Source organism: Equus caballus, chromosome 8 (genome assembly GCF_041296265.1).
Source record: "Equus caballus isolate H_3958 breed thoroughbred chromosome 8, TB-T2T, whole genome shotgun sequence".
NCBI classification, from domain to species: Eukaryota; Metazoa; Chordata; class Mammalia; order Perissodactyla; family Equidae; genus Equus; species Equus caballus.
The window spans coordinates 16051296-16076868 of NC_091691.1; the positions used below are offsets into that span (position 1 = coordinate 16051296).

The window sequence follows — 25573 nt, forward strand, 5'->3', positions numbered from 1 at the left end:
AAGGAACCTGAAGTTTAGACCTAGGAATAGTTAGTTCCCCTAAAACTGGAGGTGCTACCTGCTGACCCCCATCCGTGCCTCTCCCAGGACACACTTGATGTTCCAGTTTGTAGTGAGATGGTGAGAAATGCCCTGTGTGGGGTGTCCCCACCCCCAGTCGGGGGGATGCTGAGAAACTGTGGGTGAGTAGGATGATAAAAACAGGAAAAAGCAAGTTGGTTTCTAGTGTTATGCACACAGGGTGGCAGGATACACCCGCTGAGTGTTCCCAGAAGGTCCCTGAGGGAACCATTAACTTGAGTCTCTCACGTTCTTCTATATGTGGTAGTTGGGGTGGGGGGGTGGGAAGGTGTCCTAAGACGGGGGGAAGGGCACCCTTCCAGGGTCAGGGTTAGGATGCCCAGAGCTGCTGCACACATTAATAAAAGAAGGCTGACTGGAGGATGGATGTCAAGGTGAGCAGCAAGAGGCGTCATCAAGGGTTGTCACTGGGTTACACAGGGAGGATTTAAGGTAGGGAGGGGGAAGGGGTGGGAGGTGAGTTGAGAGGGAGGGGCTTGTGTGGCACTGAGACTCCCACCAGGGATAGGGATGGAGGGAGGAGTGGCTGCCTTAGCCTCCTGCTTTGACCCTTTCTTGGCTGGATTCAGCCAGGGAATTGAGGAGAGCATATGGATATGGCGAGGTCCTCCTGGCTCCGGAGGTGCTCCAGAGGGGACTTTCTCAGGGTTCCCAGGCTGGAGGGAGGAAGTTTTCGTGGTGGGTGAGGCGGCCCCCAGGAGCCTTGGGGGAAAGTTCTGGGGGATCTCAGAGCCCCAGAAGATGGGGACGCGGGGAGGAGGAAGGAGAAGTGGAGGCGTTTGCCTTCCTGGGGAGCAGTCTCAAATTGAGACGGACTGAGAGCAGTAACTCCAAACGCAGTGGGAAGGCACTTTAGGTTCTTCCAATCCGATGGGGCGGGGCTTAGAACTCTGCAAAAGACGGGGGTCATTCGGAGGGGAAGGTGCACAGCTGAACCACCGGACTCCTAAACTGGAAAAGGGAGGCTCTAAGAGGCACTGACGTCTCTCCCAGCCTCCGTGGGGAGGGGGCGCTGAGCGTCTGGAACCGGCTTCCCCGAATCCGGACAGAAGTCTCAGTGAGGCTCACAAAAGTGAGCCCCCGAGTCAGAGAAACAGTGGAGACTCCTCATATTTGGGGGTGGGGGTGACGGGAAACTGGGAACCCGGGCTTGGGGCAGGGGGGCTTCTCAACAGACTACAGAGTCCACAACTGTGGACCGAAGGGATTTAGGGGGCAGAGGAGGATTCTCACTCGGGACAGTAAGGACTGAGGAAGGGTTGGGGAAATTGATGCGGTCTCCACTGGCGTGCTGATAGAGGCTCCCCACTCGGGACGCAAGAGGGCTCCCCAAATTGAATATGGGGGATATGGGACACTGGGAGCCGACTGAGGGCCGCTAAAGGAGGACCCTGAGTTAGGTTCGGAGAAAATTGGGGGCTCCGAGGGCGGCATCTCGCTCCAACTGGGAGAATGGAGGGGACCTTACCAGTTGGAACGTGGGGGGATTCGGGGGTACTGGGGCTATCTCCCTCCCGACCCAGGAAGATTGAGGATCTCTTAGGTTCTGGATACGGGGGACCTGGGAGGAAGGACTAGGGGGGTCCCCGATCCGGAACCGAGCTACCTTGAAGGCACCGGGAAGCGCTTCATTCCGGGAGGGCGTTCCCGCGGCCCGGCCCCCGCGCTGGGGTGGGTGGGGGTGCGGCCGCGCCCTGGTCCCGGCCCGCATCGGGATTCGGGGTCTCTCTCGCCCTCGGGGACCCGGGAGCCCGGCGGGAGCGGGGTCCCGGCGCCGCCACCTCCGTGGGCGCCCGGGCGCGCGGGCGAGCGCGGGGCTTTATGCGCGCAGGGCGGCGGGGGGAGGAGCCGGCAGGTCGGCCCCCGGCGGGCCCTCCCCTCGGCCGTCCCCGCCCGCCCGCCCGAGCGGGGTCGGGGGAGGGGGCAGCATGGCCTGTCCGTCCGGCCCCCTTCGCCGCGCTCCTCATCTGCCCCGCGCCGAGCGCTGCCGCCGCCGCCGCCGCCGCCGCTCCGCTGCCCGCGCCGCCCGCGGCTCCCGATGGAGACTGACGCGCCCCAGCCCGGCCTCGCCTCCCCGGACTCGCCGCACGACCCCTGGTACGGCCCGGCCCGGCTCGGCCCGGCCTGCCCGGCCCGCGCCCGCCCCGGCCCCACCAACATGGCCGATCTGGGTCGGGCCGGGCCTCCCCGGGGCCCGGGCCCGCGCCCCCTGCGCCCTGGCGCCCGGCGCTCACGCGGGCCCTTTGTGTCTCTTCTCCTCCCGCAGCAAGATGTTCATCGGGGGACTCAGTTGGCAGACTACGCAGGGTGAGCGAGCCTGGGAGCGCCCGCCGGCCCGGCAGGGCACTCCGGACCCCCCGGCGCCCCGGAACCGGACACCCCAGCCCGGCCCTGCGCCCTGCTGACCCCGGGCGCCCCCGCGCCCTCTTTCGCGCCCCGCCCGGGGACCCCGAGAGCGCAGGACGATCGGCAAGCGCGCACGGCCCAGCGGGTGGAGGGGAGGAGATGAGGGGTTCAGGGGGCATCGGGGGGTGGGCTGGGCCCCCGAGACCCGCCGGCGGCAGCGCCAAGTCCGCTCGCACCTGCGGCTCAAACTTTTGTGAGGCGGCTCCCGGAGCGGCGGGAACCCGGCCGGAGCCGTCCCCCCTCCAGCCAAGCTCGGCCCTCAGCTTCCTGGGGCCCGGGTGGGCGCCAGGAGGCTCCACCGGAGCCGGGTGAGGGCTGGGGGTGGGGGGGGCAGTGGAGAGCGCGCAGGCAGCTTGGCGCGGGGGTGGCGGGGCCGCTCCGGGGTCATTGGGGGCAAAGGACGGGGGAGGGGGGAAGGGCGCGGGGCCCGGGCTGGTGCGAAGGCGGGTGTGTGGTTACAGAAGGGCTGCGCGAATACTTCGGCCAGTTCGGGGAGGTGAAGGAGTGTCTGGTGATGCGGGACCCCCTCACCAAGAGATCCAGGTGAGCCCCTCACCCCCTCCTCCTGCTCCCGGCTCGCCCCCCTCCACCGCCACTCACTGCCTTGTAACCATCTGCCTCTCCCTCACCACCGCGCGCAGGGGTTTCGGCTTCGTCACTTTCATGGACCAGGCGGGGGTGGATAAAGTGCTGGCGCAATCGCGGCACGAACTCGACTCCAAAACAGTGAGTGGTCCTCGGGGCTTCGGGGGTCCTTTGGGAGAGGGAGGCTGCCGGAGGAGAGGGTCAGGACTCTCCCCAGGGGACAGCTGAACGGGGTCCTCAAGGAAGGAGGGAGTTTTCTGAGTAAAAGGGCTGCCATGCTCTGAAACTTTGTCACTAGAGTTGAGAGGAGAGGGAGGAGAAAAAGCCCAGGCCTGCCATGAGATGCTGCATCCCTCCACCCCTCCGGAGGAGCTCCCACCTCCTCCCTATAGGTACTAATCTTGATGCCTCAGAGAGGAGCTTAGGGTGGGGCTAGGTCCCTCCCCTAGCCCAAATTGGGTGAGTCAGGGCTGCAGTGACCCATCCCGTGGCTTCTCTGAACTCTAACTAGTATTTGGCTCTGCGACACCACCCCCCCTTCCAGACCAATAGCAAAGCATCACTGAATCCCCCCCACTTCCTCCCTCCCTCCACTGACTTTTGGTCAATGAGCTCCTTGCTTTGTGTGGAAGACTCGACCTGCCTGGCCCATGAAGGGATTTATGAGAAGGGAGCTGGCTTGCCTGGAAAGAGCCCTTCTGAGGGCTAGCTCTTAGCTGCTTGTTTGGCATTCAAACTCCTGGAACATTTTGCTGCTGTCCCACTGCTCCCCAGTGTCTTGGGCCCTGCAGGGGGCGCTGGCCCAGGCCCTGGCTCAAGGGGCGAGGGAAAAGGAGAAAGTCAGAGGAGGGCTTAGTCTGTGATGGGGGTGACCGTCTGCCAGGGGCCTGGGACAGTGTGATCTCTGTCCACACTCCCCCACTCTTCCCCAGCCCTGGGCCTCCCTGCTTGGGTCAGTCACTGGCTCCTGTTTACCTGCAACAATAGCTGGTTGTGCCCAAGAATTTGTTAAATTACCGCCTGTCCCCAGCTCCTGTTATCTCTGCCCAGTGGCTCCCACTTCGCTCTCTTGCGGTAATGAGCAAATGAGGCCAGGCCTCAACTTTGCCGGCTCTGAAAGGATCTTCTTGGCGCAGGCTGAGTGACCCAAGCTGGGAATGGAGAGACAGTGGCCTATTGTTTTTGGTGATTATCTGCCATCGAGCTGCCTGTTCTCCTACCATCCCCTGTCCTCAGAAGGCACTGACGGCTTCTGCAGCGCTCAGGAAGCTGAGAGTTAGGGGCTGGGGCTGGGGGCGGGGCCGTGGCAGATTGATAAAGGGAAGAGAGAGGGGAGGAAGCAAGGTGAGATGGGCATCTTTCTGAGATGCAGGACTCCAAAAGGGCAAGGGCTTTGTGTTTGGCAGTTTCTGGCCTGGGAAAGGGGGGAGGGAGGAAGGGAGGTTTATTGTGGGGAGTCTATTTTGGGTTCTGACTTTCACCTTTTATTTACTTGTTGGGTTTTATTTATGTTGCCTTCTGTGAGTCAGAGTGGAGGTGGGGTGTGTCAGGAATCGGGTGTGCGTGGGTCTGCGGGGATGTGGCTTGGGTACCATCTCCCTGGCAGGGTCTATGTAGGGGGACTATCTGAGAGGTTCTCTGGTGGCTGGGGAGGCTGCTTCCAGAAGTAGAAGGATGCAAATGTCTTTGGAGGTACGAAATCACACCTCCAGACTGGGGAAATGGGCAGCTCTGGTTTTCTCTGGAGCCCAGTGGGACTTTGGGAGAGAGGAGGTATTGCCCCAGCGTGGATTTTGGAGGTTCCTTCTCTAGGGGCAGTTCCAGAGGGGGAGCCTGTAGGAGGCCTGTCCCTGGGTTCGTGGCGTTCAGGCAGAGAGGAGCCAGAGCCGCTTGCCTAGAACGAGGCTGAGTTTTGAACAGAAGGAACTTTGGGGAAAGATAGATCTTCCCTGCGATTGGCTGGTGAACTTCTGAGTGGCGTCCACCCATGTGAAGGGAAGACACGCTGGCCTGACCGGGCCTTGTAGGTCCTGCGTTGATCCCAGTGTCACGCTCTGGCTTGTGCTGTCTGTGAGTACAGGTATAGTACCCAGGTGCATCTTGCTTTTCCCTTCTGGTTGTTCACAGCCAAGGGCAAAGGTGGCCCACTGGCAATAGCACCTTTGTTTGTGCAATGAAGGGCAGTTCACAAAGGGCTGCTTTCACCCACATTATCTCATTTGAGTCCCCACAGCTGCCCCTGGGAAAAGTGGGTGTGATTGTCCCCACTTTGCAGATGAGGGAACTGAGGCTCAGAGGGGTCAGGCGAGTTACTAAGATCACAGGTTTGGCTAGGGGCCCAAAGCTTCTGAGTCTAAGTCCCGCATCCTTGCACGTCAGCAAGGCCTGCACTCTGCCTCACCCCAAGCCTGGCTGCATTATCAGGGAGCTGTTTGCTGGCAGCCTCAAGGAGGCCGTTAGATGTCCATGGTCTCAGGGAGGCAGAACTGAGGCCACTCCTGCTGGTTTATGAAATCTTATCTTGAAGCCTTTTTCAGTCAGAGTATTTCCATTCACCAGGCTTCCAGAGTCTGGTTTGCATGCCTCCCCTAGACGGGTAGCATGTGAAGTCAGCTGTGTGGGGAGGGCCCTCCGTATGTATACCTGGTACTTGAAGGAGTAAGACTTTACTTAGTTTTCTTTTGGTTCTTGCTGTGAGCTAGCACCAGGCCAGATGCTTTGTAAACATTGATCCACAGCTGACCCTTTGAGGTGGATGTTATTATCTGCCCATTTTGCAGGTGAGCTCGACCCTGAGGCTCAGAGAGGTTAAGTAACGTGTGTAAGGTCTCACAGCTAGGAAAGAGTGGAAGTAGGATTCGAACCCAGCAGCCTGGCTCTGGGGCCTAAATGCTTAACCACTACACTCTTTCTGCCAGAGGCTGTGGTGGTTTCTGTCATCCCTGTGTCACCTCTGTGTCCTGGGACGAGAGAGGTCCTCAGGGCTGAAGGCTGTGGTCACCCATCTGAAGTACGATAACCAAGGCCTCTTCTACCCCTTCCTTCTCTTTCAGATTGATCCCAAGGTGGCCTTTCCTCGACGAGCACAACCTAAGGTAGGTGTAACTGGGTCTGGGAGGGGCTCATTACTGCGGGCAGCGATTTTCCCAGCATTCCCTTCTAGGGAAGATGCTTCCAGAACCTCTGTTTGGAGTGTTTCTGGAATGGACTGGGATGAGAGGAGGGAGGATTCTTGATGTCCTTGCTCTGTGGACTGCAGACACCACGCATCTTTCCATCTGTGCTCTGGGGTGGACTGGGGAGGGGGCTGCCTGTGTTGAGAGAAGGGGGAACCCCTCAGTCAATTCATTGCCGTGTTTTTGAAGCCACTACAGTTTGGACCTTCAGTGTGATTCTGCCCTCAGAGATCACAGCCTCTGTGCCTGGTGCCTTGGGGGGTCAAACACAGGACAGACTTACCCCCTGAGGCTGAGCTAGAGTCAGGCCAGGGAGCTACCTCTGACCCCCCAGTCGCCCTCCTACCTCTGGGGTGAGATGTGTTGGGCTTGCAGAGGGGGAAGGGACCATAGAATCTGTCACCTGTTGTCCTTCAACTTGAGTGAGTGGGGCTGCCCTCCCAGTGCTCTCTTTCCCTGGTGCTGTGGCGAGTTTTTCTGAGTGTGTGGAAAGCAGATTTCTGAGCAGTTGAGCCATATAGCACCTGAAACTGTGGGTGCAGGGCAGGGGCCTAAGATTCTATTCCAGGCCCCAGGGCAACTAGCCAGGTCTTCATTTTTAAGCGGTTGAAAATAGGAGACAGGAAGGCCGATTACAGACAGTACAGGGAGCAGGCCCCCCAAGTCCACTGGCTTCTCATGTGTCCTAGGACCATGGCCCTCTCCAGGAGATCTCAGTCTCCCCCTTTGCAAGGGGTTGGTGGGAAGTGGGATGCTTTAAGGTTTTGAGCCGTGGCACTGAGCTCCTGCCACAGTGAAGTGAGAGGGGCAAGTTTTAGGAGACAGGAAAAGGGCATCTCTGGAAGGGCCCAGCAGAGGGCCTGAAAGCAATTACGGAGCAGGTATTCGAAGGAAGCCGCACCAGGGAGCACATGGTCAGAATTGGGTTAATTCCATTAAGCAGTTTGGTGACAGAAGGTGCTTTAGTGTTAGGATGGGGCTGGGAATTGCCGTGGATTAGCCATGCGCTCCTGGGGTAATTAGGACCATGTGTTCTTCCTAAAACAGGGCTGGGGCCACGGGGCTGCCAGAGGTTGGGTTGGGAGGAGGTTGATGAGGAAAATGTCGTTGTGGAGTTCTAGGGGACGCTGTGATGGGCCTTGCCCTCCCTCAGGGGGGCTGGTGGGGTCTTTGAAGTAGGCTGTAGCTCTGGGTGACTACCCGCCCCTTTACCTGTGTTGGTCCTTGGGGAAGGCATTTTCCCAACCCCAGGGAGGTAGGTAGGAGGGAGGCACAGCCTGGCTGTGGGGTACACAGCTGCCCATGACAGGCCTAGAGGCGGGGGTCCAAGAGGGAGCTGGTGGGGGGGCGGTCTTTCGAGTGGCTGGGGCCACAGAGAGCTTGTCAGCTGGCGCCCTGGCAGGAGGGCTCGAGCCCCTGCTGGTGGCGGTAGGCCACAGGACTCAGATGCCTACTTTCTCATTCCCTCCCCGTAACAGATGGTGACTCGAACGAAGAAGATCTTTGTGGGGGGGCTATCAGTGAACACCACGGTGGAGGACGTGAAGCAATATTTTGAGCAGTTCGGGAAGGTGGGTCAAAACTGGGGGTGCTTGCTGGGACTGTCTAGAATTGGGGCCCTGCAGAATTGGTCAGTAGCAAGCGGAGTCCAGCCGGGTCGTTCCAGTTCCTGGAAGAGGTGAAAGGGGGCTGGTTCCTTCTGTGGGTGAGGCCAGGCCAACCCACTGTTCAGGCTCCTGGCCTATCTATGGGCCTCAGACTGGACACATCCCCAGGGAGAGAAGCCACACAGTAGCTGTCCCTGTTATAGCACTTCCCCTGTGTTTTTCTCTTGCTTATCTTCATTCTCCCGAGGGAGGCTGCGCTCCCATAGCCAGTTCAATCCAGTCACCCCTTGGCCTCCTGGGAGTTTGCACCTGTCCAGGCCACGGGGCGGTTGTGCCTTCCCCCACTCCTTCCTGGTGATGATGATAAGGAGGCAATAAATAAGACTCCCGATTGCACTCAGCACCCTGCTTGCACAGGTCGGGAGCTTGGGGCAGAACCTGGGGGTGGGGGGTGCTGATCCCCTGGCTATTTGGGGAGGAGTTGAAGAGAGCACCCCAAATTCCTGATCAGGTCCAGAGGATTGGCTCTCAGCTCTGAGGTGCATCGAGCGTAAATTTCTGGGCTGTTTAGTCTACGAAGAAGTAGGAGATGGGGCGACATCAGACAATAGGGTGTCCCCAGAAAGGTGAGCAATGTGAACATCAACGTCCCATGGAGAGATGGCAATGAGGGGACCAAGGCTTAAGTCTGGGTGAAGTACGGCTGCTTAGTGCTGGGGTCCCTGGTCTTTTCCTATGGGAGACAGGCTACAGGCTGGGTCTCTACTTTCCCATGAAGGCATTTTCAGTTCCCTGTTAGGCAAAGGGCAAAGGAGAAGTGGCTTGGGAATGGGATGTGAGCCGGGGACTGGGTGGGTTTCCAGCCCCCTGTCTGTAAGGTAGAAAGGGAGAGGGTGGGAGGTCCCCTGGCCAGCGGATGCTGGCGGCGTGGGGGCCAGAGGCTTAGGCTCAGGCTCCTCTGTGGGGACCCGGGTACAGGACGGAGGGCAGGTCGGCGGCCTGGGCCCCAGAGGGAAGGGCGCTCCTGGGAAGCAGCAGGCCCCGCTCGGCTCCGGCGGGGTGTCTTTGTGTCTGAGCGCCGAGCATTAGAGCTCGCACTAATCTGATCCAGCAGCTGTGATTGGAGGCCGCCTGCCCCCGGGGCCGGCGTTGCCATGGCAACCGGGCCCCAGGAGAAGCCGTCAGCGGCCGCGTCTTTTGTTCGGGCCTAAATCGGCGTTGGCATGTGAAACCGGCCCGGGGAGGCCAGGGGGAGCCGGAGAATAGGCTGCCAGGGAGCGAGGGGGACAGCCGGGAATGCCAAGGGCCCCGCGACGGGGGGCTCCCCGCCCGCATCGAGGGGCCGCCGCCGAGGGGGGAACAATGGTCAGCCGCCATGGCTGCCACTCAGGCTTAGCGGCCGCCGAACTTGGCGGCTCCCACTGGTCAGCAGGCCTCGGCCGCCTCCCCTCCCCCCGCCCGAGCCCCCTTGCCCCCGGGTTCCCATGGAGACCAAAGCCTATTAAGGACATTGGGCTGGGAGCCTCCCTCCCCTCAGCTGGCCCCAGGAGGGGACACCAGTGAGGGTCCCCTGGACCCCCAGCCACTTTTCTGGCTCCCTGCCCTGGCTTCAAGCCCATTGCCCCACTAGGGGCCTGTCCAGCCAACGTCCAGGTTGAAGGATCTGGGGGGCTGTGGATGGTGGAGTTGGAAGGCTGGGGAGAAGAAGGCGAGAAGGCTGTAGATTTGTGCTGAATCAATTTGTTGGTCAGGCAGAAGGTCAAAGCTGTAGTATTAGGAAAGAGGGTGTGGCTGGCTCGTTCATTCATTCATTCATTCCAAAAATAATTATTGAGCACAAGTCAAGGAGCTCAGTTGGATGGTCATGGTCATAACTGACACAGGTACTATCCTTCTGGAAGCTTCGAAGCCAGGGGTGCTGGGCTGTTCTCTCTCTTGCCTTGCTCCTCTCCCTCATGTGACTGTGGGCAAACCCCTCATAATAAAGATAATAATAGACATTATTTATCAAGCACTTACTGTAGCCCGGGTACTGTGAATGAAAAGCGTTACACGCACTATCTCATTTAACTCCTCCCTATATGATAGACACTGTTACGCCCATTTTACAGATGAAGAACCTGAGTCATGGAGACATAAAGCCACTTGCCCGAGGTTACCCAACCAGCAAATGCAGGATCTAGGATTCCAGTTCGGGCCTGTCCTACTCAAAGCCTGTATTTTTATCACAGCTCTTCCTTCTGGGTTTCTCTTTTCCATTGTTTATGCAATGGGGAGGGGAAGATGTGCTGATCCTGAAGTGTTCGGTCTAGTTTGGATGGTCCAGCTGATTTGGGATGAGTCCATAAGGATGGGAGTGAGGGTGGCACTCCGGGGCAGGAAGCTCCTTGGGGAGGGAGACGTCATTTCTCTCTGAGATTTTCCGGGGACCCAGCTGCCTCCTGCCTCAGTGGGGTCCTAGTACTCTGGGGGAAAGTCAGAGGCCTGGCGCAGCGTGGTGCCTAAGGAGAGCTGGAGGACCACCAGGTTCAGGGCTGCCCTTTCCAATTGAATGAGGCAGGTGACGGGCCTGGAAAGAGAGTGGGGGACAGGCTGTGCCTTGTGGCCTCGAGAAGTTTGTCTTCATCCTTTGAGTGTCTGACCACTTGGGGGAGGGTCGGCAGCTGGAGTGGGAAGTGGCGGGGAGGGGGGTATCAGAGGCAGCCCTTGATTTCCACCCAGGATGAATCAGACCTTAGCTTAACCCCAGGAGAGAGCTGACATTGGCTGAAGAATTCAGAGGGCAAGGAGGAAGCACCAGATGTAGGGAAAGGGAGGGAGATGGGACTGCGGGAGGCGAGCTAAGGCCTTTGGCTGTCCTTGTATCCAAGGGGGTGTCTTGAGGGAGGAGCAAGAAGAGAGGACTGGGGTCCAAGGGGGGGGGGGCGATGATCATGTGGACCCCCCTCTTCCTCAGCCTCTTTCCCCTCCCCCAGTCAGTGGGAGGCAAGCAGCCCAGGCACTGAACTCTACTTGCTTTAATTACAGCCTCTAGCGAAAGGAAACCTCAATTAGAGGAAAAGATCTGTACCAGGAGAGGGGAGTCAAGTCTGGCTGGAGCGGCTGCTGTCCTCCTGGCCTCTTGCAAAAAGGGAAGAGGCTTTCACTTCTCCATCTCATATCTTGTGTCTGTATTTCCTCCTCTAGCACCCATTCTGTGCCTCCTCCTCCCAGGCTTGGTCTAGGATTTGCTGTGTGACCTTGGGCAGGTGACTTCACCTCTCTGAGCCCATTTCCTTATCTACAAAATGAGGATCTTACCATATGGGGAATGTGGAGAGGATGATGGGGCAAAGTGCCCGGCATATATTTGGTGCTTAATACTTGCAGGCTGGTCCATTGAGAATCTGGTGGCTGAAAGAAGGGTGCTATGGCATCCAGTTGGGGTTGCAGATGGAAAGTTGTCCCCTGCCCAGGGAGCAGGTTTAAGATAAAGCCTAGACTGGGCAAGAGGGGGTGGGTGTGGGAGCCCCTGCTCCTGGGTTGTGGTGGGTCCCCTGGTACCTGGTGGGTCCTCCATGGTAGGCTCTGTTTCAGGTGGACGATGCCATGCTGATGTTTGACAAAACCACCAACCGGCACCGAGGTGAGTGTGGCCCCCTCCCCCTTCCCAGGCCAGGCTGGGGGACTGTGGTCAGCCAGGGGGCTGCAGGTCACAGCTGCCCTTTCATCTCGCCTCCTGACATCCTATCCCCAAGGATCTGCATCCTCTCTGGGGCCTGGCCTTACAGAAGGCTTTTGTCCCGCCGTTTCCTGTGCTAGAAACTTGCCGAATTGCAGACACCCGAGAGGAGCAGAGGAGCAGACCTCCTCACTGCAGACCGGGCCCTCCACCCCCGCCAGCCGGTGTCTGCCCAGCCTGTGTCTGCCGGGGCTTACCTTGTCCCTGGTAACCAGAGCTGAAGCCACGCTGCCCCAGGGTCAGGCTGACTCCACAATCCTGGGCAGTCTGCTCCTGCCACTGCCCCCTAACCCCCACCCACGGGCAGAGCCCAGCCCCCAGCCCCCTTGCCCCTGAAGCTGTGAGCCTCTGGGCCACAGTGTGTACACTGCCTGGTGGTTTTTCTCCCAAGGGCCTTGCCTTCTGAGAAATCCCATTCCAGCCCCTGGGGCACACCCAGGAGGGGGCGGGGTTGTTTCTCCAGTTGCTTCAGGGCTTTGGGTGTTTTGGCCTGTTTTGGGATTGGGGTATGTGCTGTTGTGTGTGTGTTTATATCTGTGCATATGATGGTGTCTATGTCTGAATGTTTGTGTATGTCTGGTGTGTCAGGGTAACTGTGTACATGTAGGGGGACCTTTGTGAGTACTGGTGAGTGTCTGTGTGATATAGGAGTGCCTGGTTGTGTATGTGTGCGTGTGTGTGCACTACAAGTCATGTATATGTGTGACTGTGACAAACATATGTTTGAGTGTGTACATCTTTGTGTAAATTTAAATAAGTATTTGTATGTGTTCTTTCTTCCCTCTTTGGAAAGTATCTGAGAAAGAGAAAAAGTACATTGACTGTATTTTCATCACAGCTCTGCCACTTTCTAACTTACTGTATGACCTTGGGCCTTGGTTTTCCCATCTGTGACTTGGGACTAGAAACCCCATCTCAGCAGATAGTTGAGAGGTTCCTAGGCTGTGGGCAGAGCCTTATGGTAACTCTCAGACACCAGCCTGTGAGAGAGGAGTGGTGGTCTTGGTATGACTAGGGACTGCCTTTTGACCATGAACCCCGGTTCTGACCCTGCCTTTGCCATCTAGGGTTCGGGTTTGTCACGTTTGAGAGCGAGGACATCGTGGAGAAAGTGTGTGAAATTCACTTCCATGAAATCAACAACAAAATGGTGAGGGGGGATTGGATCTGGTGGAGGTGCTGAGGAAGACAGGCTCCAGGCTGAGCCAGCCGGGGACGCGTGGGGTTCTGGAGGCAGGCAGAGGGGCCTCACGGTCACGGGGGCAGAGCCAGTCCTCCCACCCCCCAAAAATCGGCACAGGAAGGCAGTGTCCCGTGGTGGTTAAAAAGTATGGCTGGTGGTTGGGGCTGGCCCAGTGGTGTAGTGGTTAATTTATCGTGCTCTGCTTTGGCGACCTGGGGTTTGTGGGTTCAGATCCTGGGCACAGACCTATGCACCACTCAGCAAGCCATGCTGTGGTGGCATCCCACAGACTAAATCGAGGAAGATTGGCACAGATGTTAGCTCAGTGACAATCTTCCTCACCAAAAAAAAAGTATAGTTAGTGGACTGAGAGAGACCTGGGTTAAAATCCTCATTCCACTACTTGCTAATCTAGTCATTGGGCAGATGGCTTGTCCTCTCTGAGCCTCAGTTTCCTCATCTGTAAAATGGGAGTGGCAGTGGCACCTCCATCATCTGGTTAGTGTAAGCATTTGATGAACTATTGCATGCAAAGCCATTTACACAGTGCTTAGCGCATAGTGAGTGGTAACTATGTAAGTAGCACATAGTAAATGGTAGCTGAAATTAACAATAAAGAGGCCTGCCAGGGAATAGGAGGGTTGGTGATGCTAGGACTGTAAGAGAGACTGACTGCCAGGTCTCATTGCAGGTGGAATGTAAGAAAGCTCAGCCAAAAGAGGTGATGTCGCCAACAGGCTCGGCCCGGGGGAGGTCTCGAGTCATGCCCTACGGAATGGACGCCTTCATGCTGGGCATCGGCATGCTGGGTATGTGCTAGGCCTGCACCTGTGGCTTCTTCCTGCCCGGAACTGCTCCTCGGGCTACCAGGGGCTGTGTGGGTGTTGCATCTCCTCTGTGGTCTGTCCTCCTGCCTGAGTCATTGGGCCGGAGTGGAGACCAAGGATCTCAGGTCTGGCAGTCCTACCAAAGGTGGGGTGGTTTGGTTGTGGGGTGCTGCCCTCTGGTGGTAACTAGAGGAATGGTACAGTTGTTCCATGTTAATTGGTCCTTCTGTCCATTCATTCATCTATCCATCTGTCCATCCAGAAAATAGTTACTGAGAAAATATAAATGCCAGGCACTGTGCCAGGAAGTATGACCGTGACTTTCCTTGGCGCTTTACAGTCTGGGAAGGAAAAGAAATAAGTAAGAACATAAATAAGTTTAGGATGGAGAATTGTGGGGTGCCAAGGGAGCATGGTCGTAGGGAGATTGATCAAGACTCGGAGAAGCCAGAAAAGAAGTTACATTTAAGCTGAGTCTTCAGGTTGGGTAGGAGCTAGCTGGGGGAGGACAGGGGAGAGGGGAAGGGGAAAAGTGTTTCAGGCGGAGGGTAGAACATTTCCAAAGACCTAAAGGCCTTTGGGAAGGCAAAAAGAAGGCCGTGCTAATTACTACAACTAATATTGACTGAGCAGCTTCTGAGAGGCAGGACCTGCCCTTGTGGGGTTCCCCATCAACTGGGAGACAGGAGTAAATGGGCAGTGTCCGCACAGAGGGATTGGAGGCTGTGGGAGGCCCAAGGAGACACTCAAACCCACCTGGGGGTCCGGAAGGCTCCCTGGAGGAGGTGAAGGCTGTCGTGAGCCTTGCAACTTGATCAGGAGTCAGCAGTGCTTGGGGCCCATGACTGAGGGTGGAAAATCTGAGCCGGACCCCCAGGAAGCTCCCAGACTCCCTGGAGAGGCAAGATGTGTACACAGAAAGAGAACAGTACAAGGGGGTCTTTATGCCAGGTATGGGGGAGGGGTGTCTGGGCATTCAGAGGAGGGGGGCATGGCCTGGGCTACAGGGTCAGGTTTGGAATCACAGAAGGGGTGGGTGAGGAGAACACCCTCCAAGTGGGGCACTGTCTTCTCTTAAAGTTTCTAACTTTTTACTTGGAAGTAATTTCAAACTTTCAGAGGAGTTGCAAAAATAAAGTAGTATAAAAAACATCCATATATCCTTTACCAGATTCACCCATTGTTAACATTATACCCCATTTGCTTTATTATTTTCTCTGTGTGTGTATATATACAAGCATATATATGTATACACACACAGTACACCTGTGATTTTTTCCTGAATCATGTCAGGGTAAGTTACATGCATTGTGGCCCTTTACCTTTAAATATTTTTGTGTATTTCCTAAGATTAGGGATCTTCTTTCATGTAACCACAGTATAGTTATCAACTAAATTTATATTGATACAATGTTTTTATCTAATCTACTATCTATTTTCCAGTTTTATCAATTGACCCAATAATATTCTTTATAGCATGTTTTTGACCTCCAGAACAAGATGCAGGCTATTCCGTTTAGTTGTCCTATCTCTTTGGTCTCCTTTGATCTGGAACATTGAGAAAGTTTTCTTTTCAAGGTGATTTATTAGCTGGTTTTACCCCATTTAAAAAGTGAAAAAGGGGCCAGCTGGTGGCGTAGTGGTTAAGTTCGTGCACTCCACTTCAGTGGCCCAAGGTTTGCAGGTTTGGATCCTGGGCACAGACCTACACACTGCTCAGCAAGCCATGCTGTGGTGGTGGCCCACAAACAAAATAGAGGAAGATTGGCACAGATGTTAGCTTAGCAACAGTCTTCCTCAGCAAAAAGAGGAAGATTGGCAACAGATGTTAGCTCGGGGCCACTCTTCCTCACCAGGAAAAAAAATGAAAGAAAATCTTTTAAAAGATTTTCATTTTTTCTTTTTCTCCCCAAAACCCCCCAGTACATAATTGTGTATTTTTTTTTCAGTTGTGGGTCCTTCTAGTTGTGGCATGTGGGACACCACCTCAGCATGGTTTGATGAGCGGTGCCATGTCCACACCCAGGATCCAAACCAGCAAAACCCTGGGCCACTGAAGCAGAGCGCGCAAACTTAACCACTTGGCCATGGGGCCAGCCTCCAGAAAACCTTTAACAAATAGTGAGAATGGTGGTTAAGAACCTTGGAGCCAGTCATATCTGAATTTGAATCCCAATTGTGCCATTATTACTCGCTGTATGATTTTTCTTTCAAAGCTGCTAATATTCATTAGATGCATGCTAAGTAGCAGGCACTGTGCTCATGCTGGAGGACAGAAATAAAAGATGGGGAAGACAAAAAATCAGCACTTTAAGAAATCCTGAGATGAGCTCAAAAAATGACCATCAGCAGTACTATGAAAGTGACATGCTAAATATTGTAACTGGTGGGAGGGAGGGAGGACTCTTGTGTGATGACCTCTCTGAGGAGGTGACATTTGAGCTGAGACTTGCACAATGAGAAGGACACAGTCATGCGAAAACCTGGGGAAAGAGTGTTCCAGGCAGAGGAAACAGCCTGTGCAAAGGCCCTGCGGTGGGAAGGTGTGTGGTGAATTTGAGAAACAGCAGGGAGGCCAATGTGGCTGGAGCAGAGTGAGCGAGGGGCAGAGTGTAGATGAGGAGGGGAGGGAGGCAGGAGCTAGAGCACAAAGGGCCTTGATAAGGGGTTTGCAGTATTCTTAGCCTCTCTGAGCCTCATCTGTAAAATGGTGCTCCTAATATGACTTACCTCTTAGAGTTCTTGTGAGGTTTAATGAGAGGATAAAGGGTGCGTCAGGCTTATTACAGAGCTTGACATGCAGAAGGTATTTGGCAAATGTGACTTATTTGTGATATGAAATGGGGAGGGAAATGAGTGGCTCAGACCCTCCCCTGGAGCAGGGTCCGAGCTCGAGGTGAGGCATGTGACGCTAGCCCCCTTGCTCCATCAGGTTACCCCGGTTTCCAAGCCACAACCTACGCCAGCAGGAGTTACACAGGCCTCGCCCCTGGCTATACCTACCAGTTCCCCGGTAAGTCCTGCTCAGTGTCCCTCTGCTGCCAGCATGTCCCCGGTTCCCAGGCAGTCTCACTCCTTAGGGTGGTGTCTAGGGGTGCATGGCTGGGGAGGGGGTCTGCCTGCTGGACGCTTGGAAGGAAGGGCATGTCTGAGGAAGGAGCGCCTCTCTCCACCCATCCCCTCCTCACCCCTTCCCCAGAAGCTGGGGGCGGGGGGTTCCCGGCACGGCCCTGCATGGCACCGTTCTCTGCCTGCCTCCTGCTTTTCTCTCCTCCCCATCCCACTCTGGGGTTGCCACTTCCACCAAAGAGGGCACTGGGCTTGGGCTGGGGGGGGGGGGCTCCCTGAGGGCCAGCATCGGTTGTCTTTATGGACACACTTAGAATGACCTCATGGTACCCTGAGCCCTTTCAAGGCTAAGACCTTTGGAGACCGTGAATGCTGAAAAATAGTTTAAAAGCATGATGATCATCACCCTCACTTGTAATTCAAAATAAAAATAACACTAGACCTTCAAATAAGTGGCAGAAAGCCCAAGAAGGAGCTGAACTTTCCCATGATGACTTTTCAATGTTGTTTTCCTTGAAATATATTTTTGCAAGGCTTCTTTTTTTTGGTCTTATTTTTTTAGAACATCTCTGCGAACTCGTATCATTTGTGTCTTGAGGTGTCCTGCTTGGAATCCTCTGTACACATTATATTGTCGAATCTTCACGATAGTCTCATGGGAGAGGAGTGTGACCCCCATTATATAGGGAGGAGTCGGGCTCCGGGAGGAAAAGGGACTTGCTGAGATGGCTCAGTGAGAAGGTGGTGGAGCTGGGCCCAACCCGAGCCTGACCTGCTCTGGGATCATCACTTTGCATCAGTGCTGCCTTCCCAGCTCCTCCTTCCCCCAAAAAATAGAAGGAGAGGAGGATTCTGGGAGATATTTTGATACAATCTCAAGCCTTTTAAGAAACACCAGGAACGGGAGCTCCAACATGGCCCTGTGCCCAGGGTATAGGTGGCAACTCTGCCCACTCTTTCTCTCTCTCTGTCTCCTTCCCCAGCCTTGCCTGCTGAGGGCCATGCTCTCCCCATCCCCAGCTCTTGGTCCTGTGCATGGCCTGTCTCCCCACCCAGTGTCCCTGTGGGTGCATTTGTCTTCCGTGGGCCATGCCCGAGGGGCCTCCCCTGCATCTTCCTAAGCTGTTTTACGTTTCATTTTAGAATTCCGTGTAGAGCGGACCCCTCTCCCGAGCGCCCCAGTCCTCCCCGAGCTTACAGGTCAGTCGCTCGGATTTCATACATCTCACAGGCCACACGGGGAGGAAGAGAAGGACTCAGGGACCTTTCCCGGGAAAGCTAGTGGAACCCTTTTCCCCTGCCGGCCAGCCCTCCAGCTGTGGGGACACAGCAGGCTCTGCCGGGCACTGGCCAGCCTGTGTAGTTACATGGCCCTTAAGGGTGGGGCGTAGGGCCAAACCCAGCAGATGGAGGCAAAGCTGCTCATTCATCCATTTGGCAAATATTTATCTAGCACCTCCTGCGTGCCAGGCAGCGTGTAGGCTCTGAGATCCAGCGGTGAACAAGCCAGGGTCTCAAACTCTGAGCAGAGTGGGCTGGGCGAGGACTTTGGCAGATTGGAGTGGGCATGCCTCCACTCGGTGTCAGTGACCTTCCCCGGATGGGATGCAGACCCAGTACTTGCAGATCTTATCTTCCAAGAGAAGCCAGAAATCTGGCTTTTGCTTTCGAAGGAATTTTTCAATTATTTTCAAATGTTGGCAAGAAATTCCAAATTTTTAAAATACTTTGGGCCAAATGAAACATATTTGAGGGCTGAATCCAGCCCTTGGGCTGTCCACTTGCAACTTCTGGGCAAGCAGGATGAAAGTGCTGGTCATCCAGAGCCAGCTCTCCAGCGGGAGCTTTCCTCTGGGTCATCAGCTCAGCTCTGGAGCTGGGGTCAAGGCCAAGGCCAAGGCCAGGGGCAGGGGAAGGGCATATGCGGATGGGGGTGCTGCAAGGGGTTTCTCTGTTCAACCTGCTTATCCCCCCGCCCCCACCCTCAGACTCTCCCCCCCAACCTGGCCGTGTGTGGAGGATGTGAGCATGGGTGTTGCTTTGGAGGAGACCTTCCTTCCAAGGTGTGCTCAGGGGTCCCCCAAAATGGGGGAGAGAGGAGAGAGACACGAAGTGAAGGAAGGGGAGGGCGTAGAGCCCTGGAGGTGGGCGTGATAGAGGCTCTTTCCTGAGCAGAGCGAGGGGAGGCGGAAAGGGGTCTTTTTTACTCATTTAAGAACTCTGTGCTGAGGACCTACTGTGGGGGACGCTGCCAGGCCCCGGAGGCAGAGCAGGGGCAAGACAGAGGCAGGCCCAGCTCCTCAGAACTTGTAGTCTAGAGAGGGAACTAAATGCTTTTTATACAAATAAGTAATTCTTGACGGTTGTGATAAGCACTGGCTCAGATTAGCCACGCTGACTTTGGTTTGTGGAAATGCCCGCAGGGACCCCAAACCAGACCTCAGAGTCCGGCGCCTGCCCTTCCAGAACTGAGGGAGGAAATGCCCCCTCTGCAGACGTCTTGGCAGGGGAGGAAGTGCGTTCAAGGCTCAGCACTTCTTGGAGGTCTGGGGTCCAAACTTTCCTCTCACTTTTGGGAGATATGAGTGCTTCCTTCATGCATTCAGTAAATATTTAGCGTGCCAGATGCTGTTCCAGGCAGTGGGGGGGATACAGCCGTGAATGAAATAGACAAGGTCTCTGCCCTCTCGGACCAGGTATTCTAGTGGAGGGAGACAGCAATAAAGAAGTAAACAAACAAGTAAGTAATAAATAAGATACTTTGAAGGGTGAGGAAGTTCCACGAGGAAAATAAAACGGAGATGTGCTAAGGTGCTAGGGTTGGACGCAAGGGGCTGCGTCAGTGAGAGTAGCCAGGGAAGGCTTCTCAGGGGAGGTGATGTCTGAGTGAGAAGGAGCCAACTCTATGAAGATCTTAGGCAAGGCTCCTCGTGGTGCAGGAACCATGCTGTCCTAGATTTTAATCTCCCAGCCCAGTGACCTTGCCAAGGATTTTTAGGGGCCTTTTCGAGAGTCCCTAGCCACAGGTCCAGTTCCGGTTCAGGGCCAGGGTCACCAAAACAGCCCCAAGGGTTGCATCTTGGGATGGGAGCCTGGTGTTCCTGAGGGCAAATGCCACCTCTGCAGACCCGGGCTCTGGCTCTGGGCGGGGTGTAGCCTATTGGGGGCTGCACGGGCAGAGCCAAGCAGTAGGGGGCGCTCACCCCCAGCCCCAGGGAGCTGCAGGCTCAAGCCAACCAGTTGTTGAAGCAGAGCTCCCTTCTACTCCTTCAGCTGGCATTTATCGAACACCTACTGTATACAAGGCAGCGTAGTGCTAGGTGCTGTGGAGGTCAGGGTGGAGGCAGACAGCAAACAAGGGAATAAGATGCCTGTGTCTGAAGAGGGGATCAGAGAAAAGGGGCTGAGGGAGTTTGGGGGAGGGAGTGGTCATTTCTGGCTGGGGGGCGGTAAGCGGGGCCCTGAGGCAGGGCGGTGCGTGCACACAGCTTCCTGAGGGTCTAGAAGAGGAGTGAGGGAAGCAGAATTGTGGCCTCACCGGAGTCCAGCTCCAGCCTGATCCCTCAAGGGGCTCTGGGGCACGACCTGCACCTCAGAGTCAGTCCCCCCTTTAAGCAATGGGCCTGGTTTCTTGAACCCTCATTGGTCAGTCACTGGCTGCAGTGGGCTGGGGTTGGGACTAGGGACGTAACCTCCTGGGTACCTCTGGGCTAGGTGGCCCCATGCGGCAAGGGTACTCCCTGGAGAAAGGGGCAGCTGTGGGCAATGCTCAGAGCCGCTCAGGCTGGGGTGCCCGCCCCTGCCCCGCCATGAGTTTTGGGTTGGTCGAGTGTGTCCCTGGAGTCCAGGGGGAAATTGTCCTCTCTCCTTTCTCCATCCATTCTGTGGGTCAGGGCACGGATGGCAGCCCGAGGGAGCTCTTTCTGCCTTGACCCTGGGGCTACACTGACCCCCCTAAGGTGGGGTCAGGCTGGAGAGGCTCTGCCCAGAGGGGGGTCCTTCGTCCACCTCCGTCCCCTCACCCGCCACGCTGAAGCACACATGCCTTTCCTTCCAGCCATTCCTCTCACTGCTTACGGACCAATGGCAGCAGCGGCGGCAGCAGCGGCTGTGGTTCGAGGGACAGGTGAGGCCTTCAGGGGTACAGGAAGCGAGGGAGGGGGTGCAGGGGGCCAGGAAGTCTAGAGGGGAAGGAAAGTGGCCACTGCCACCCCTTCTCAGAGGGACTCATTTATTCATTCACTCACCAAGGATGAACTAGCACCTGGCAAGCCAGCCAGGAAGGAGACTGACGTGGTCTCTGTCCTCCAGAGCTCACAGGCCCGTGGGGACCGCAGGTTTTAGAAGGCAATAAGATTGAAGGATGATATCAGGTACCAGAGGAGCTCATCACCACGGCCTCTCGGGAAGGCTGCCAGGAGGAAGGGCCTCTTAACTTCCGATTGGAAGGCAAAAAGGAGGAAGAGTGTTCCCAGCAGAGGGAATAGCATGTGCAAAGGCTCAGAAGCCAGTTAGCATGGGTGGAGTGCAGGGATGGGGAGTGGGGAGGAGGAGGAAGGAGGAACCAGGCCCTGGGGAGATACTGAACATTGTAAGCAGTGGTATGATGTCAGTTTTAGAAAATACACTCAGCTGCAGCGTGGGGAAAGGTTTGAAAGACTCAAGAGGGGAGGCCTGGAGATGAGTGAGGAGGCTGCTGGGGGTCAGACAAGAGATGCTGGGGGCCTGGGCCAGGGCTAGTGGGGGGGATAGACTTGCAAAGATCTCCAGGAGGTAGACCCACAGGCTGGACTGGGATGTGAGGGGGATGGGGAGGAGGAGGGGGTCAAGGTCAGGGTGGGTGGAGCAGATTGGAGGGGTGCCGTGGGCAGCAGAGGGCACCAGGGCTATCACCGTCTTCTTTCTGGGTTGCCAGGCTCTCACCCCTGGACGATGGCTCCCCCTCCAGGTTCGACTCCCAGCCGCACAGGGGGCTTCCTGGGGACCACCAGCCCCGGTCCCATGGCCGAGCTCTATGGGGCAGCCAACCAGGACTCGGGGGTCAGCAGTTACATCAGTGCTGCCAGCCCCGCCCCCAGCACTGGCTTCGGCCACAGTCTTGGGGTGAGTGGCAGGTCCTGGAGGAACCCAAAGTTGGAGGCGGGAGAGGCCTTGTCTATCTTTCGGGGCAGAAGGGAGGCAAGGGAGGATGGATGGAGAAAGACAGTGTCACCAAGGGGGACGTCGTTCATTCTCTGGGCCTTTACTGATTACCCTGCATGTGCCAGGCATTAGGTGGGCCCTGGGGATGCTGTGCAATGAGACTCATCTCTGCCTGCACAGAGGCTAGATACTAGCTCAGGGTGCTCTCATTTTATCCAGGGTCCTGCTTATATGCAGATTCCCAGGCCCTACCCCGGAGAATCTTTAAGTGGGTCTGCAGTGGGGATGATATGGGCAGGGCTAGAGAAGAGTCTGCACCTCACCTTGGGTTTCCTGAAGGAGAGAGTAGGAGCCCTGGGGCTTTCTCTGCTTCCCCCAAGAATCTAGGAGTCAAATTCTTTTCTTTCCAGGGCCCCTTGATTGCCACAGCTTTCACCAATGGGTACCACTGAAGCAGGAGACAGGTGGCAGGAGGTGAGGAGATGGGGAGGAGTCTTGGGATGGGGTTGGCACTGGGGAGGATGGTACCTGGGCAGCCCAGTATAGGACACAGACCCCATCCCTGCCTTCATGGAACCCACAGTCCAGTGGGGCGACAGACCTTCATGCCAGCAATGATCAGTGGACATGAAAAGCTGCTCGACCTGCTACATAAAAAATGTAAATGGAAACAATGAGACAGCACATGCCACTCATCGGGCGAGGATGTTTTTAAGATTGCTAATGCCCATCATTGATGAGGCTGTGGGGGAAACTGCAAACTGGCTCAGGGTTTCCAAAGGGCAGCGGGGCAGTGTTTATCCAGATTTGAAACATTCATACCCTTGACCCAGTGATTCTGCTTCTAGGCATTTATTTTAAAACTAGCAAACAACTGAAATGCCCATGAAAAGGAGAGTGGTTAGACAAATTCGAGTTTATGCACCCAATGGAATATTACACAGCTGTTAAAACAGGATGCCATGGATATACGTACGTAAACAGAGAGAGCCCTGTATGCACAGCCCTCATGTACTGTACAGCCAGATGGCGGGGCACCATTGAACCAGTGATATTTTGTTTTTTTATTCCTTCGTTCAAACAACTGTTTTGAGCGCTATTCCAGGAAAGAGGGATGTATAAGACAGACAAGGCCCCTGGCTCATTCTACAGTTAAAAATCAAGTGAACAAACGAGATCATTCCGAATTGTGCATGAACAGCCTACTTCAGCTTAGGGGTTCGGAAAGGGCGTCTCTGAGAAGTGACACATGAATAAATGCAGTCATTCAAAATCTGGGGAAAGAGTGTTCCAGACAGGGAAAGGCAAGTGCCAAGTGTGTGAACAAAGCTTGTCCAGGAGGGGATTAGGGAAGAGGCATTAGGCACCGGGAGACGTGTTCTGGGGTCGCAAAGAGGCAGGGTGGGCTGGAGAGGTCAGGGGGCAGGACCCCGGGTCCCCCTAACCTTCGGCTGTGTTCCAGCGCCCCAGCCTGCAGCTGACTGAGGACCACGAGTGAGCCAGCGAGGGGGCGGGACACCTCAGCCGCAGCCGCCGCCCCCTCCCCCGCAGCGACTCGGACCGCTACTGCCTGCCCCCGACCCCGGGCCCGGCCCCTGCCCTGCTGCCCCTGGACGGCATCGGGCTCCCCTACTAACCGCCCCTCCTCTGCCCCTGGCCCCCTCCCCCGCCTGCCCCTCTCCTGCCCGCTTTTATTTATTTTGGATTAGCCGGTTGCCCCCCACCGCCCCTGGTTCTCCCCCTCGGGTCTGCGCCCCTCCCTCCCCGCCGCGCCCCCATAGGACCCCCCCAAGGAGGCTTTTGTATTTGTGCATAGCTAGAGTGAGGGCGGAGGGAGCCTGCTACAGGCCGCAGCCCCAACGCTTGTTTTTTATTCTGATTTTCCCTCCTTTCCTCCCTCCCTTTTTTTTTTTTTAAAGAAACTGTTTTTTAAACTATTTCTAGGTTTGTGAATGTGAAGCCCCAGGCCTCAGGGGGCAAGGGGCCAGGTGCCCCCCACCAGCTGAGAACAAAATATCTATGTGGGTGTGGGCCCCTGGCCACCTCCCTCCAGCCCTGGAGAGGAGAACAGGGCTGCGCAGGCCAGGCCGAGCCCCTGGAACCATCCCGTCCTGTATCATATGTAAATACTGGGAGGTGAAGCCCCCACCCCTCTCTAAGACCCCTTGGGGTGAGGGCATCGCCTCGCCCCACCCGGCAAAGGTCGCCCCCTGTGTTTCTGTCCCCTCCTCAGACACCGTTACTGTAAGCTTGCAGGCCTCAACTGTGGCCAAGGCAGGCCCACTCTCTCAGGCCCTAGGGGTCAAGGCCTTGGGCCTGCTCACCCCGGAAACCCAGTATGGGGGCAAGGGGCGAGGGAAGAGAAGGGCTCGCCCGGAGCCACTGCTGGAAAGGAATTAACTCTCCAAAGGTCTCCCCCTGCCCCCTACCTAGGTCAGGCCTTCATGGTTTCTGCTCTGAGCCCCCCCATGAGTGGGCATCAGGGGGCACTTTGGGAAGGGGTGGACCCCAGGGGAAAGCAAAGGGCTTCTCAGGGAACCCCCACATTCTCTCACTGAAGTTTCCCACCAGGATGGTCCCATGGCCAGAGCCCCTTGGCAGCCCCTCACCCTCGAGCCCCGTTCAAAGGAAAAAGAGGCTCAGGGTCTGACTTCATGAACAGTGAGTGACCTGGCTGGCGTGGCAGGGCTGAGGCCCACCCGTCACTGTCCCCGCTGTCTGTGTCCCTCTCCCCCAGGTCTGAGGCTGGAGACATAAGCTCCCTTCCCCGTCATAGTCCCCGCCCCTTAAAAGTCCCTTTGGAGAGTTAATTGTGTGTGTGAGGTGCTTAACCTATTAGCCCTGAGAACACAAAGCAATAATCTTTGTTACTGAGATGCGCGGCTCTTCGTGTTCTTTTTTTTTTTTTTTTAATGTTTCCTAATAAAAGAGAAGCTGCATTTTATTGGTTTTTATTTTTAATTTTCTACACATTTAAGCTGAGTCATGAGAGACTCAGCTTCCCTTTCCTCCCCTTTCCTGTGACTCCCCCCACCCCGCTGGGCCCACCCATGGGCTCAGGGCCCTGGAATTCCGTTTTCTGATTTGTTTGGGGAATTTTTTAAAAAGATGTTACATGGTGTTTCAAAGCCAGCAAGTTACCACCCTCCGGTGTCTCTTCTCTCCACATCTGTAACTTCTTTTTCCAGGTTTTATTTTCAGTTTTAAATTCCTAATAAATTATTTGAAAACGGTACTGGGCTTGAGTGTCTTGCGTCTCTGTGTGTATTCAGGTCCAGGCACCCCAATGATACCCTGTTCCCCCTTCCCTTCTCCTGTTTTTCTCCTGGAACAGTCTTCACTTTCCACTTGACCCAGCTTCCATCTCCAACTTCTTGACCAGCCTCAAAGCTTAGCCTCAATGGGAACCCACTTCATGCCCACTAGGATGGCCATTATCAAAAAAACAGAAAATAACGAATGTTGGTGAAGATGTGGAGAAATTGGATTGCTGTGGGAATGTAAAATGGTGCAGTTACTGTGGAAACAGTTCAATAGTTTCTCAGAAAGCTAAACATGGAATTACCATATGCTCCAACTATTCCACTCCTAGGCATACACCTGAAGGAACTGAAAGTAGGGACCGAAATAGATACTTGTACACCAATGTTCATAGCAGCAGCATTCAAACAGCCAAAAGGCTGAAACAATTCAAGTATGGATCAACAGATAATTGGATATACAAAATATGGTCTATCCATACAATGGAATATTACTCAGCCATGAAAAGGAATAAA

At 55.7% G+C, this 25573-nt stretch overlaps 1 protein-coding gene across 7 annotated transcripts; it reads left to right on the forward strand.

The window, feature by feature from the left end:
- Positions 1–1968: 1968 nt before the first annotated feature.
- MSI1 (musashi RNA binding protein 1) lies at positions 1969–25032 on the forward strand. 7 transcript variants are annotated; one of them, XM_023647029.2, is made up of 15 exons: positions 1969–2178; positions 2348–2388; positions 2949–3030; positions 3129–3213; positions 6126–6167; positions 7727–7819; positions 11432–11480; positions 12644–12726; positions 13451–13568; positions 16519–16599; positions 17799–17855; positions 20713–20781; positions 21571–21758; positions 22208–22271; positions 23260–25032. In XM_023647029.2, exons 1-14 carry the CDS (start codon positions 2120–2122, stop codon positions 22247–22249), a joined length of 1089 nt encoding a protein of 362 aa, XP_023502797.1. In that variant the 5' UTR covers positions 1969–2119; the 3' UTR covers positions 22250–22271; positions 23260–25032. The 7 variants fall into 7 exon arrangements, with proteins under 7 accessions (XP_023502797.1, XP_023502799.1, XP_023502801.1 ...); XM_023647030.2 differs by having other exon boundaries at positions 1982–2178; positions 21604–21758; XM_023647031.2 differs by lacking the exon at positions 17799–17855 and having other exon boundaries at positions 1976–2178.
- Positions 25033–25573: the final 541 nt, after the last annotated feature.